The 14,903-nt window shown below is 26.6% G+C and overlaps 1 protein-coding gene across 1 annotated transcript in view; it reads right to left on the bottom strand.

Moving 5' to 3' along the window:
* Window positions 1–9,919, bottom strand: part of LOC136091662 (uncharacterized) — a 71,882-nt gene extending 61,963 nt beyond the window's left edge. The window contains exons 1-2 of the mRNA XM_065819370.1: window positions 9,812–9,919; window positions 8,007–8,055 (exon numbers count right to left, since the gene is read on the bottom strand). Of these exons, the coding sequence (XP_065675442.1) occupies window positions 8,007–8,055; window positions 9,812–9,832 (70 nt within the window). The 5' untranslated portion in view covers window positions 9,833–9,919. The remainder of the gene's footprint in view (window positions 1–8,006; window positions 8,056–9,811) is intronic.
* Between the last annotated feature and the right edge of the window lie 4,984 nt (window positions 9,920–14,903).

The raw sequence follows: 14,903 nt of genomic DNA, 5'->3' as shown, positions 1-14,903 counted from the left end.
ACACCAAATAATGTTAAATTAAAAAGAAAATCAAAATTTGAACAAAAATTATTGGTTTGGGTTGCGATTTCTCCGAAGGGATTGTAAAAGCATTATGTTGCACCTTCCGGTCAAGCTGTCAATGAAAATGTGTACATAGACAAGTGTTTGAGATCATGCTTGCTCCCATTTATAGAGACTGTTCATAAAGATGATGAAATAGTTTTTTGGCCTAACCTTGCATTATCCCACTACTCAAAAAAAGTTCAAGAATTTTTGAGGTCCAAAAATGTCGAATATGCGCCCAGAAGTCAAAATATTGCAAACGTACCAGAATTGCGACCTATTGAAGATTTTTGGAATGAAATTAAGAGAGCAGTATATGCTATATATATATATATATATATATATATATATATATATATATATATATATATATATATATATATATATATATATATATATATATATATATATATATATATATATGTATACATATATATGTGTATATATATATATATATATATATATAAATATATATATATATATATATATATATATATATACATATAAATATGTATAGATATATTTTACCGGTGCTCAAAAGAAGGATAAATTTCACATCTTAAAGGTTACTAATTAGCATTACAACTTTTGATTATATTTGCATGCCTCCCTAGTAACAAGAAATATTGGTGCAAAAATGGTGCGTTATTGAGTCTTTTAGCTAAATTTTAAACTTCTGACAAGATATTTAAAATTGCGCCAACTCAGCCAACACATTTCGTGTCAAATAACACCATTTGTCCTCAAAACGTGTTAAATATCTTTAAAATTACACCGGTAGTTCTAGACACGTGTTAAATATAGTATTTAGACCGCGCTACACACTGTGGTCAAAGCAGTAATTTTTTTGTGCTTTTAACCTGAGTTTTAGCTTTTGCAAAAAATTTGAAAAGCTGGAATTGTCTTATCTAAAATAACAGAACGTATAAAGCTAAATGCATATCATAAAATAAGTATAGTAACACTTAGTAATAAAAGTCATTTAAAATGGATGATTAAATTTTGTATTATTATTATTATTTTATTTTCTTTCAATTTAAAGCATTTAATATGCCGCATTAAATCAGCTGTCTCAATGTCAGCTTGACATTGATTGTAAACCAGGTAAGCATATAAATATATACATATATATATATATATATATATATATATATATATATATATATATATATATATATATACATATATATATATATATATATATATATATATATAAATATATATATAAATATATATATATATATATATACATATATATATAAATATATATATATATATATATATATATACATATAATATATATATATATATTATATATATATATATATATATATATATATATATATATATATATATATATATATATATATATATATATATATATATATATATATATATATAATATATATATACTCAGCCGACATTGACAAAAATGTACCGTATGGTTTTTGTCTGGGCTTACGGGAACGGGATTTTGACAGGTAATTTTATTACAGGTATTTTTTTCCGGAGTTTTATGATAAAAAAATCAAGTAAATTTGCTTGATTGGGTTTTATCTGGTTTTTATAAGGGTCGAAGGGTCCGATGAAAATCTTGGGATTTGACGGGTTTTCACTAAAGTTCCAAAAAGTTTTAAACTAAAAATTAAAAAATATAATGTATACAAAAGTTTTTTGTGTATATTATATTTCCATTTTAATTAAAGAGAAATTGCTAATTCTGTTTTTTTTTTTCACTGTGAAACTCCATTAAAAAGATGTTGTTTAGAATTTCACTTATTACCATTATAAAAGAATTTATTTATTTTTTAAAAATAAATTGACAGAGTTTAACATATATATTTAACTTATGTTCCAGTAACTATTAAACAGTAGTATCTATTTTATTGAGACACTGTTTGCATTTTTAAAATGATCAAAATAGAATTTTGTTTCTGCTAGTGATGGTAATAACTGCTTTGAAGTTGTGAAAAAAATTGGTTTAGTCAAAAACATTCAAGAAGAGTAAACCTGCGAATGTTGTGATGGATAGGTTATATTTAAGAAATGTAATGCTTTTAAATCGTTTTTACAGATCCACTCTTTTCCAATAATTTTTTTATATTATATACATAAGATACAAATCATTTATTATATACATAAGATGCAAATTATATGGGACCTTCTTGGTGCACACTGACTGTTGACAATATTTGCATTCTGATATGAGTTAAAGTGACTTCAACAATCAGAATGTATTTTTGATAAACATTAGTAATGACAGTTTAGAGAGAATTACGTATGATAGAATTGCATAAACTTTAGGGACAAATATGATGATTAGAGTAAATATTGCCTTTGTTAATTACCGCGATTTGAAAAATGTAAGATAATATTTTTTTATTTAAAAAAGAATGGGCAATATTTTCTTAAGAATTTAAGAATTATAAAAAAATAAGTATTATAAAAAAATAAATATTAAAAAAAAAACATGTATTATAAAATGAAAAAATAAGTATTAAGTATAAAAAAAAACATGTACTATGATAAAGTATATGGATCAAAACAACTATGTTGTCTATAAAGTAGTGGTTGCAGCTTTAATCTCATTAGCTTCAGATTAAAGCTGAAGGTGATGAAGTCAATTTAATCAGCTTGAAAGCTAGTAGTAAAATAGAATAATACTCCATAAATATATTATATAAAAAAACATGTAGGAAATTATTCAATGAAAATCGAAAATAGTGACACAATTTAAACATACAAGTAAAAAATTTTAAATAAAATTTGCCGAAAGTTATTGCTGTTTATAAAAGTTCCTGTCAGAACCTAGACCTAGCACTCGCAATTTTGGGGGACCTAAAATTGGGATTTTAGAGATTTTTTTGAAAAGTGGTACCCAAGAACCTAATTCTATTTTTGATTATCTTAGATACTAGATTCTACTTAATTTTTTTGTTGAGTTCAAAGTTCTTGCAAAAGATGGTTTTATCCATTAAAATATTAAGTACGAAATTAATCTTGCTGTTATTAAATGTGATGCCCCAGCTAGCCTCTTTCTTTTCTGAAAACAATGCTCCCTTAATACACTTAACAAATGCCCTAGCATTTGTTAAGTGTATTAAGGGAGCATTGTTTTCAGAAAAGAAAGAGGTGCGGCAAGATAATACTCCCACATTTTTCAATAAGTTTTAAGAAATGATTTGAATTTTTTTCATGAAAAGCATTCTGAACATCTTAGTGTTGTGTTAAATTAAATTAAGAGTTTGTTTATTTGCGTGTTTAATTAAATTAAATTGTGACATGGTGGCGAAGGTTCCTTTAGACTTAATGCATCTAGTATGCTAAGGGGTAATGCGAAGATTTGTCAACTTAGGGTTAAATGGTACAAATGTTGTAAATTGTCACAGATTACAGTCAATACTTTATCTGATCTATTGTTCCAGATACGTTGTTACATTCCAAGAGAATTTTTTAAAAAAGCAAGGTCTTTGTTAGATATTAAAAAATGGAAAGCAACTGAACTTAGACTTTTTCTAATATACACTGGGCTAGTTATTTTGAAGGGGTAGATTAAGCAAAAACTCTTTTCAAACTTTTTAGATTTTTCAGTTGCAGTTCTAATTTTATTATGTCTTACTTTTATGAAAAAGTATGTTAATTTTGCTTGTCAGTTACTTATTTTGAACTTATTTTGTGCACTCATTTGGTGAACTTTATCGTAAGGATCAACTAGTTTACAATGTCTATTCTTTAATACATATAGAAGATGTAGTTTAATTTAAAGTGCTTAATAGATATCCCTCATTTAAATATGATTTTTGTGTGTCAATTAAAAAAGCTTATTTAAAGACCGTTTAAATAAAAAAGTACAAGGAGATAAACAAAAGTTTAGCATTCTTCATTTTGACGGGTCAGTAACCATTGCGTTGAGACACTGTTTACAATTTAAAAATCATCAAGGTCTAGAGTAATTCTTATCGGTTTTTTTCGCCGCATTTTCAAATTATGAAACCTTTTAACATCGCTTTTGACGTGGTATAATACCACGCAATACTTATATTTGAATCAATTTAAAGTTAAATCTTGTATTTTGTTTAACATACATTTTCATGGATCAAATTTTTTTAAACCATTTTATTTATATGTTAAAAAAATAAAATTATTCAAAATTTCTGTTATTTATGCAATATTTCTTCTGTTTTTAGTATGTTATTTTAGAAAAAGATTCATCTTTTTCTAAAATAACATACTAAAACAAAAGAGTTTGGTATTTCAGCTACATATATATTAATTTTTTAGATATGTTCCCAAAAAATACAAAACTATAATTGTCAACTAAAATAAACTTATTAAATTCAAACTTTAGAAAAACACATGATCATCAACTTTTAATGACAAGTTTTTAATGACTTTATTATGAACGGATATTTAGGGGCTTGTCAATGAGACTATTTTTGTGTTCTTGTTGTCCCCGGCGTTCGCATACTTAACATATGAAAAGTAATAATATGTAATGGTAATTTTAGAAAAATAACAAAGTTATAAAAATTAAAAATCAATCACTGCATTAAAGAATGTCTTTATGTAATAAAAAAAAACAAACAAAAATCGATGAAGAAACAAAATTTGAAAAAGAAAGTTAATTTGATAATTATCAAATTAATAATAATAAAAATAATAAAAATTTGAACAATGTTATATTATTTTTTGAAAAACACAAATGATCTTGTAGACTAAAGTCACTTATAAAAACTTATTTTTTTTCGTTAGTTTTTGACAAATTTTAAGTCCGCGTCATTTGATTACTTATTCAAGAGTTAAATTAACTTTCGCTCCGAACTTTTTTGAATTTGATTGTAAGACGAACTTATAACTTTATTAGAGATAATATTTTAAATCCCCTAAATAATTAGGGAGATTGCTCAAAATTTATATGGTCATAGTTTTTGGACACTAAGAGATTATTACATGACATTAGAGACTTGTTAATGAACTTAAATTTAGTTTAAAATGTTAATGGCATGAAAGGGAAGCTAACATTTTATGGGTTTATTGTTAACAGACTTCGATTATCGCAATGCTTATGAAAATCTTTACATAAACATGAATATATAAATGTTTGGAGTTTGCTCCATGTCGTTACATAAAGTAAAATTCTCAAACAAAAACAAAAAGCTGGCTACGGGCCTGATTTTAAATATGTGATTGGAATCTGGTTGTTTAAATATTGTGATTTGCACTTTTGTTAACTTTTTTACTTTAAACTTTTGAAAATTTAAAGTAAAAAAAGGAACAAAAATTTACTGAAAAAAAAAGAACTTGATGCTATTTCATTTGTATGACAAAATAACACCAAGACACTTTTCGTCACAATCAACCATATATAGTTATTTCTGGAAATGACTAACTAGAATAATTGTTGGATAATAGAATAATAAAGGAATTATTGTTGTTTGGAAAAGACTCATTGAAATTAATTCATTCCAGATAACAGTTTAATGAATAGCTATTAATAAATAAACAAATAAAATAAAATAAATAGGGCTGACAAGGGCTGACCAGAGCAAACCAGGGCCGTCCCAAAAGGGGGGTGAAAGGGTATATCTCTTCCCCCCTCAAGCTGTTGTATATGCATTTGAGTTAGCGCATTTGTATGTTCAGGATTTTAGCTGGCAAGTTTCGAAGTATAGTTGGCAAATATCAAATATCGAGCATTTTTTTTTTGTGTGTCTCGTTGGCAAAAAACACATACAACCCGCCTCCCCAATCCCCCTCCCCAAATGAGAGACCTCTTCGAGACGGCCCTAACAACAACCACGCTGATTAAGAGAAGCGAAAAGCAGCAGCATAGCTACAAATATGCCCGGCTCCTGTACCGTAAATTTTTATCAGGGCAACGAAGTTATTTCTTCCCGATAAAAAAGTTACTACTATTATTTTTTTCAAATTTGTTTTAAAGCAAATAAATCAAAAAAATACTTTTTCAAAACTTTATTGCAAAAAATCTTTCTTTCTAAAAAGTTATAAGCCCTAACTAAAAAGAAAAATAAATATTAGAGAAAAGAAATAAGGGTGAAAAATCAATCGCAAGATTCAGGGACAACTGATAGCCGACAAATATCTTGTAAAGTCAAACTAACATTTTTTAAAAAAGTTACTAGTCTTCTATATATATAAAAGGCAATGTGTGTGTGTGTGTTTGTTTGTTTGTTCTCTATAGAAATCCAAACCGCCGGACCGATCTCGATGAAATTTGGCATGGGGGTAGTCCTCGAGGGGGAGAAGGTTCTTAGCTGGGTTTTGACCCCGTACCCCAATCCCCGGGGTCAAGGGGGCCCAAAAATGGGCCTCCCTGACCCCGGGGTCAGGGGGGACCATTTTTTGGGCCCATTTTTGTGTACAGATATCAGGTAAGCCAGTTTAAATATTGGCCCGGGCAACGCCGGGTAACTCATGCTAGTTTATTCTAAAGCACCATTTTATCTGAATAAGATTTTATTTTTCTAATCATCCTTGTGCATGTTGGACACTGATGCAACAAAAAGGAGGTTATTAGGGTGCCCACAACCTATAGTAGAAGATTGAACAGCTTTCCTTACCATCTTTTTTCAAATAGATTATATATGATAAAACGCAATAAAAGATTATATCTAATAAACACTCCTTTAATCATATAAATTATATCAGATAGTTTTAGTGACTTATAAATATTTGAAAGCTGTTTTAGGAGTCGATGTCCTTGCGGATAAAAATGTTATTTAAGTTATATTACCATAACAAAATACTTAATTAAAAAGGCGAATACAAAGAAAAAAAAAGAGGGAGCCCGTCTCTGCACTACTGGTATATCCGCATGTTGACTATATTTGTCTCTAGTTATAATAGAACTACCCTTTATGATATGCGTGAAAAAAAATCCTTTCCCGATGCCCCTCCACAAACACTGCCCACATACATCAGAGTATTACTTAGTGTATTACCCAGAAGTGTCCTCAAACAGGCAATGGATTTGAATACATTACCTACCTCAAAATTTATTTTAAATCAACATGAAATGACTGTTCTTTGAGAAAGTAAATAATATAACTTACTCTTTACTTACTTACAAAGTAAAGTATAAAATTTCAAAGAAAAATATTTACTATTATTAGTAAATGTGAACAACAATTTTTTTCAAATTACTTTTATGTAAGCTGTCTTTGCTAATTAGTTACTTTTACACGTAAAAGTAATTTGTTGTTAAGATGTAGTTTTATTTTACTTTGTAAAGTAAGTGTTTTGTTTTTTAAATATTATATTTACGTAAATTTACTTCTTAAACAACTTTTTTTACATTTAAAAAGTAAATTACATTTCGATTTAAATTTTTTACATAGTTATAGCCAAGATTACTTTTCAAAGTAATTTACTTTACACGGCTTACCATTAAAAGTAAGATTTGAATAAAATGTAACGTTGCTTCTTTTACACGACAGAACTTCGCTTTTTTGGATGGCTGTTCTGCAACATTTCTGCTCGGATATAGGCTTTTTACATGAAAGGGATTTTATTCCATAGTAGATATTTTAATACCAATATCTGCGTATGTTTTTAAATTTAACATTATTATTTTTAATTGAAAACTTTTATAAAATATATTTGGCAACTATCATTTTCTAATTAAATCAAGATCTTTATTTTTTAAAGGTTCCTAAAATTTTTGTTACAACAAAGAAAACTAATCAGATTTTTAAGATAATATTTTAGTTTAATAGTTTTTACTGAGGTAATTAAAAATGGCTATTATATTAAAGAGAGTATTTTTTTTTTTTAAATATTGAATAAAATACAAAACAACCATAGATATAAAATTAAAATATTGCATAACTCAATTTTAGTCTGTTATTGAAATTAACAACACAAAATAAAATAATAACAAATGTCTTTTTTTGCTGATTAGTATTACTTGTATTAAACTATTTTTTTAAACAAATGTGTACCATAATCTCCATCAACATATCTGTATAACAAAGCCGGCATCAACACAACCTAAAACAATACAATATAAAATTTCTTACGCGTGTGTATATATATATATATATATATATATATATATATATATATATATATATATATATATATATATATATATATATATATATATAAATATATATATATATATATATATATATATATATATATATATATATATATATATATATATATATATATATATATATATATATATATATATATATATATATATATTTAGAACAGTATTAAGTAAAATAATTAAACTAATTTAAATAAAACCTTATCAAAATTAAAAAACTCATCAACTTTATTTAAATTACAAAATATATCAAATGATGTAATATAAATGTTTTATAGTCTTGTAAACTTATACTATCTGTTTTTTCGTGATAGGCTACACAAATATTTCTTTATATGTTGGAGAATTTATTTAAAATAGCATAACTAAGCATATCAGAACTAAAATAACCGTAAGAGATGTGTTATTTTTCAAGATCTATTAAGACGTTGTTTTTTTGGAATAAAGAAATTTATTAGCTTATACATTTGGGCCTTATAAGAGTTAGAGTTGACCTGTGGGAATATTTTCCTCGAGTAAGAATATTTGTCTAGAGTTGACCTGTGAGATTATTTGCAGAGTTTCCTGCAGTTTTTCAAAAATAAATCAACTAACATATGTACGTAGATGAAAATTATGTATGATTTTCCAATTGAAACATAGTCCTTTGTTTTCATCAAATATAATATAAACGGCAAATACCATTTTATTAAATACACAGTTGAATTGAAAATAAAAATAAAATATTGAACTGTTTAAATACTCAACCAACAAAAGAAAAGAAATAATTTCTTAAAATAAAGATTCGCTGAAAACTATAAATTCTTGCAAATAATGTCAAACAAAAACCCTGTAAGAAAATAGCTTAACTTTCAATGAAGCTGCCATGCCATCTAGAGCGCCACCGTGAGTGTCAAGAATATTATTAAAATTATAATGGTTTAATTATGCAATATAAAATTAAAGCAAAAGCAAAAAAATAGAACCAACAAAATTAAAAAAAAAAAATTCAATAGCTTATTTCATTAATGCAGACCCGAAATGGGTGGTAATGTTTTAGATGTCAAAAAACAACTCTGGAAGCCATACTCTTTGATATTACGTTATGAAAAATAAAGCCTCCTTAAATTGAACTATTGAAAATTAACTTTACCGTTAGCTTAAAATTAAAAAAAAAAGCTTTTAGTCAAAAGTTTAACAAAAACTCCCTATAAATAACTAAAAAAAAAAAAAAAATGAAAGAACTGGTATTTAGTTGTGTTAATTATCTAAATTACCATTTAACAACTAAAAGAATAAAGAAAAAATCACTTTTCTTGTACTGTAACCTTTTTAAATGTCAAATAATCATATCACAACGAGAGTTTCAGTTAGCCCTTGTGATAAATGATTTTACCACTTTGTACTTATCTGTTACTGCAAATTTAGCTTTTTGTGTAAGCTTTATTAAACTTTACAAAACGTTTCAGACTTATTATTTGCATTTTGAAAAAAGTTTCATAATAAATTTGTCCAAAAAAAAAAACTTTAAAAGATTTTGTACTAGCTACTTCTGAGGTTTTTTAAAATGGTTAGTTTAGACATATTTTTGGCTAACTTGATTTTAAAAGATAAGCTTAGCTTTTATACCAAACAAGATAACTAAAACTATATATATTTTCTAAGAATAAATGCAAACAAAATGAAACTATAACTAAAAAAATAATGTAATACCGTTACTAGATTCAAGTACATATTTTGAAGTTAATATCAGTTTTAACACTAGTTTAAAACATTTCCAAACTTTGTTTAAAAATATCTACAACACGTTTCGATTATTTGTTTATGAATTCCGACTTGGTATACATTAATAATATAGAGTGCATAGATACAATTCATCATTTTAATAGCAATTTCAATTTTATACTATATTAGAATCATTCATCTTAAATGGCCGAGGCAAAAAGATAAAAACAATGTTAAACTTACAACTTTAATTTTTAAAATTTTGCTTCGTTATTTTAAACCAGATTCATTTGTTATTTATTTTGAGGTAAGGATCATGGGTAAATTACGTAACGCTAAATTCAATTTAAAAACAGCAGTAGGAGAGGAGAAAAGTACTCTTAGGAGTCGAAGCGTTGCGTAATTTATAGACAATTTTTTAAGACATTGTAGTTTTGATTAGTTTCTTACTCAGTATCACCTTTTTAAATCATTTTTAATGACTAAGTTTCGATATTTGTTTATCGAATTTGAACTTTAAAGTTAGATAATTTAAGATTCTTGAAGGTATAAGAAATGCTGAAAATTAACAATAAAAAAACTAAATTAAATTGTTAATGTTAACAATGATAAATCAATCAAGAAAAATGATCTTAAAAACAGTTTGTAAAACTATAACTTAACAAAATATTTTCCTTGTTTTAGGTGAAAAACTAAATAACTTTATCTAAATTATGCTTTGTAAGTGTTCTTGTTTGTTTTGCCATACTCCGTCTTTTGTACTTTTTCGACCTCCGTGAGTTGATCCTTACTTTGCTGAACGGCTTACATTATATCCTGTCTTCTTCATTGTGAATAAATTAACAGAATATGACGCAACTTTAATTACTGACTGTGACAGTCGAGGTGATGTTTTCTGGGTTATGTCTATATATTTTAGAAAGGTTGGATTGTCAGACTTTTTATAATGCATATGAACAGATACTAAGAAAAGAACTTTTGCAATATTTTTTTCTCATTGTTATCAAGTTCTTTATTTGCGTAGCATAATGAAACCAAGATTTGATTCAAACACCAGGTATGTCTCTCCATTGATTTTAATGTTCCTTTAATAGCCTATAGTACATCATTAGCTCTGGATCTTAAAATTCTACCTAAATTTTATACTAGACTATCTGCCCGTATGCTTTTATATCTTGAAAAAGTGCAAAGAAGCTTAAGAGAAACGCACAAACTACACAGTATAAAATATACATATAAATTCAGCCATTCTACTAATTTCTTTTTGTAAACTAGCCTTCATTTAGTAAAGCAAATAACTTCTCAAAACTCGAATTACAAGATAGTATAAAAATTTTGCCATTAAATGTGTATGGAAAACTGATTCCGGTACGTATTTTTAAAGCTTTTAAACTCGTAGTTTTTATTATATCTTATCTACACTTAACTGCATTTGTAAATGCTGCTTTCTTATTGCACGTCTGATAGTGGATTCGAGATATCTGTTGAACTGCTCCAGAATTAACTACTGTGTCAGAGAGCAACTACATCATATTTCTAAATGAAATATTTAGAAACAGCTGTAAACGCAACTTCTTTTGCAAACTTTATTGATGATACTTTTGAAGGAATAGTACCTGATTTAACTTCGCAATCATATTTTTTCTTTATTTTTTACATCTTTTGGAAATATGCTGAATCCTCTAAACCAAGGTTTATTATACTTGATAAAAAAAACAGCACCACCTTTATTTTACTCAAATTTTAAAAAAATAAATCATATATACAGCACAAGATTCTCAAAAAATAACTTTAGTCGATCCAAAACCTATTATTCAGCTACTATATACTTAATCAAAAATCGAGGACCTAAATTATGAAGTATACTTTTAAATGATGATCTTAAAACACTCTCTTTGCTCAACCAATTTAAAACAAAACTTAGGGAAACTCTTCTACTAAATGAATTGAATTTCTTCTTAGGCGTTAAATAAGAGTACTATTATTTGATTTGATTTATATACAGTGACCGACAAAAAAAAAGCTTAGATAGACATGCAAGAGAACTCAACTAAATTTCTACAACGGATATAGAAAAAAATAAACAAAAAATTTTTATTTGGTGCATTGATTCTTAGATAAAAAAAAAAAAACAAGAAAAAAATGACGAAAATTTGAGAATTTTTATTGAAATAGCGAAATAGACCAAACTAATACTTTGTGGTGAAGCCACTGCTTTTGATCACTGCCTTGCACGACGAGGCATACTCTCAACAAGTGATTGTGAGAGTTCCCTAGAAATGCTCTTCCATTGATTTTGAAGAATTTGAAACAACTCTTCTTCATTTTTTGGAGCTCTTGTCTTGATTCCATGATCCTATATACTCCAGAGATTCTCGATAGGGTTCAGATCAGGACTTTGAGCTGGCCAAGAAAGAACCACTAATTTTTTGTTCTTCAAATAATTTTTCACATTGTTTGCCGTATGTTTTGGGTCATTATCTTGCTGAAAGACCCAACTTTTATCTTTAAAGAGCTCATTTGCACTAAGTATCAGTTGATGAATTAAGATTTGTTCGTATATTTTACTGTCCATAATACCAGGAATTTTATACAAACGACCAACACCCGATGAAGTAAAACATCCCCATACATTCACTTTTTTATCGTGCTTTACAGTTGTCTGGCGCATTGTTCCACTTGGGTGCTTTGATAGAAATAGCGACAATTGAAGCAAAAAAAATAATTTAGGATTACGTTTTCGCTCACAATAAATATTTTTTTTCACAACTCGCCAAAAATTTGTCCGGAATTCGACATGTCAAGCTCCAATTGACAAATAATAAAATTACGTAAACACGTGGTTGTAGTTTGCCCAAAGATATTTCTAGAATATTAAAGATACACTTGTCCAAAGATATTTCTAGAATATTAAAGATACTATTGAAATGAATTATTTCTTCCTGAAATAGTATTAAAAAATATATATATATTTTTTTGTTGTTTCACCTCCCCAAGGCCCAGAAGGCCACTACAGATGAGGAGGCTACTTAATTGTGGTTATAACCCTTGCTCAACTTTATAGCTCCGAAACACGAACCTTGACGAACAAGGTCGCTGCGCGGAGAAACAAGTTGAGCGCGATACTACCAGGGACGTGATGGGGATCGAGCTCGGAACCTCTTGATTATGAAGCGAGCGCACCACCACTACACCACTACCGAATATAATTTGTCTACCGTATATATGTTGCAAAAAATATTTGATTGTCATTCTTTTTTGTAGTAATTTTTTGAGAGTTTAACTAACCTTTTTTTTTGTCGGACACTGTAAATATGAATATATTTATTAATTTTATATATGCACATATAAAAGAAAAAAAAAAAAATTATTGTAAACTTTTTAACGATTTTTACACGATTTAACTTAATCATTTGTTTATTATCGAGGATGAAAAAAGTTTATACTATATATTCTTGAAATCTTATGTGAAAAGTACCCCTAATTGATTGCCATGTATTTATATGTGAGTGTGTGCATTCACTTTTTATCCTTTTGTTTTTGTTATCTATATATATATATATATATATATATATATATATATATATATATATATATATATATATATATATATATATATTTCTTTTAATATTTTTTTTTTTCTTTGAATCTTTTTTTTTTTAACTACTTTCAATCTAACAAAAGAAATTAAAAAAAAAGAAACAGGAAGATAAAATATAAAAAACAATTTTTTTTTTCTTTGAATCATTTATTTTCTTAACTATTTTCAATCCAACAAAAGAAATTTAAGAAAAACAAAAAAAAAAAAAAAAACAGGAAGATAAAATATAAATACAATTTATTTTTTATTTTTTTTATTTGAACTTTTTTTTTTATTTATTCATTTATTTTTTTCTTTCTTTCTTTATTTAAAATATAATTTTTAAGAAAATTTAATTAATATTTAAAAGATTTTGCATTATCTTACACGGTTTTTAAAAGCTATGCTATGTATGGTATGTATGACGGGGCGCATAATTTGAAACCCTATACAGACTCAGAATAGACAGAGATATGCGCAATCTGATTCGCTGATTTTGAAAGAGAGGCTTTAGCGCGTATGTTTAAATCAAAACAAATGTCAAAAAGCATATTGAATAATAAAAGTGAACTTGAGTAATTTCATAAAAGCCAAATAATAATAGCAAAAAAAATTATGATTTTTCTATTTAATTTTGTGCAATATAGTTCAAATACTTATACAAACCCTCACAACTCAAAACATCCGTGATTTTCAGAATTTTTTCTAAAAAATAAAGATATAAAAAAATTAGTGTGTTTTTCTAATTGTTTTAACTCTAAGATATAAAAAAGACAACCATTGTAACAAACTATAAATCAGATGGTAAAACTTGACTATGGTGTGATTCTCATGCGATAGATTTCTTTAAAACAGTTTTAAAATTTACCTACTAATATCAATAGACTATTATTAACATGGTATAATTTTTTTCAAATTAAGTTCCCATTTATCCAATCATTTAGCAAGAAAAGTATTTTGAAAAAATAGCTTAATATCTTTTTAGAACTTTACACATATTACTCCCATATATCAATTATATACAACACTAAAAAAGTTTGAGAATAATGCTTATTGTTATAGCTAGCCCAGATGATTTGCAACACTCTTAAATTAAAAGCAACTGTAAGCAAGAGCGAATTTAGATATCCTTTAATAATGTATAGTAATAAAAGATCACAAAGCATTGTAGCCTAATAAGCTATTAGAAAAAATCTATAACCTGATGTTCGCAAGTGTGTTTTGATAAAATAAACTGATTACCAAAAGCAATAACTCTTAACTTACCACGCCTTTATGAAAAACTAAGTGTAAAAAGGTAGAAACAAAAAAGATTGCAAACATGCAAGTTCATGTTGTTGTTTATTTCAATTTCAAAACTCAATACATGTTTGTTGATATATAGCTTTTAACCTGAACAAAATACTCGTTATTGTATTCTATAATTAATATAAAATGTGTATCCTTTAATAGCAACTGATGGTAAATAATATTAAATAAAGCAGCAAACTTTGATAAATT

This window comes from Hydra vulgaris, chromosome 15, assembly GCF_038396675.1.
Source record: "Hydra vulgaris chromosome 15, alternate assembly HydraT2T_AEP".
Lineage (NCBI taxonomy): Eukaryota > Metazoa > Cnidaria > Hydrozoa > Anthoathecata > Hydridae > Hydra > Hydra vulgaris.
The sequence above is the reverse complement of the archived record's forward strand: the minus strand, read 5'-3'. Positions and strand labels throughout refer to the sequence as shown.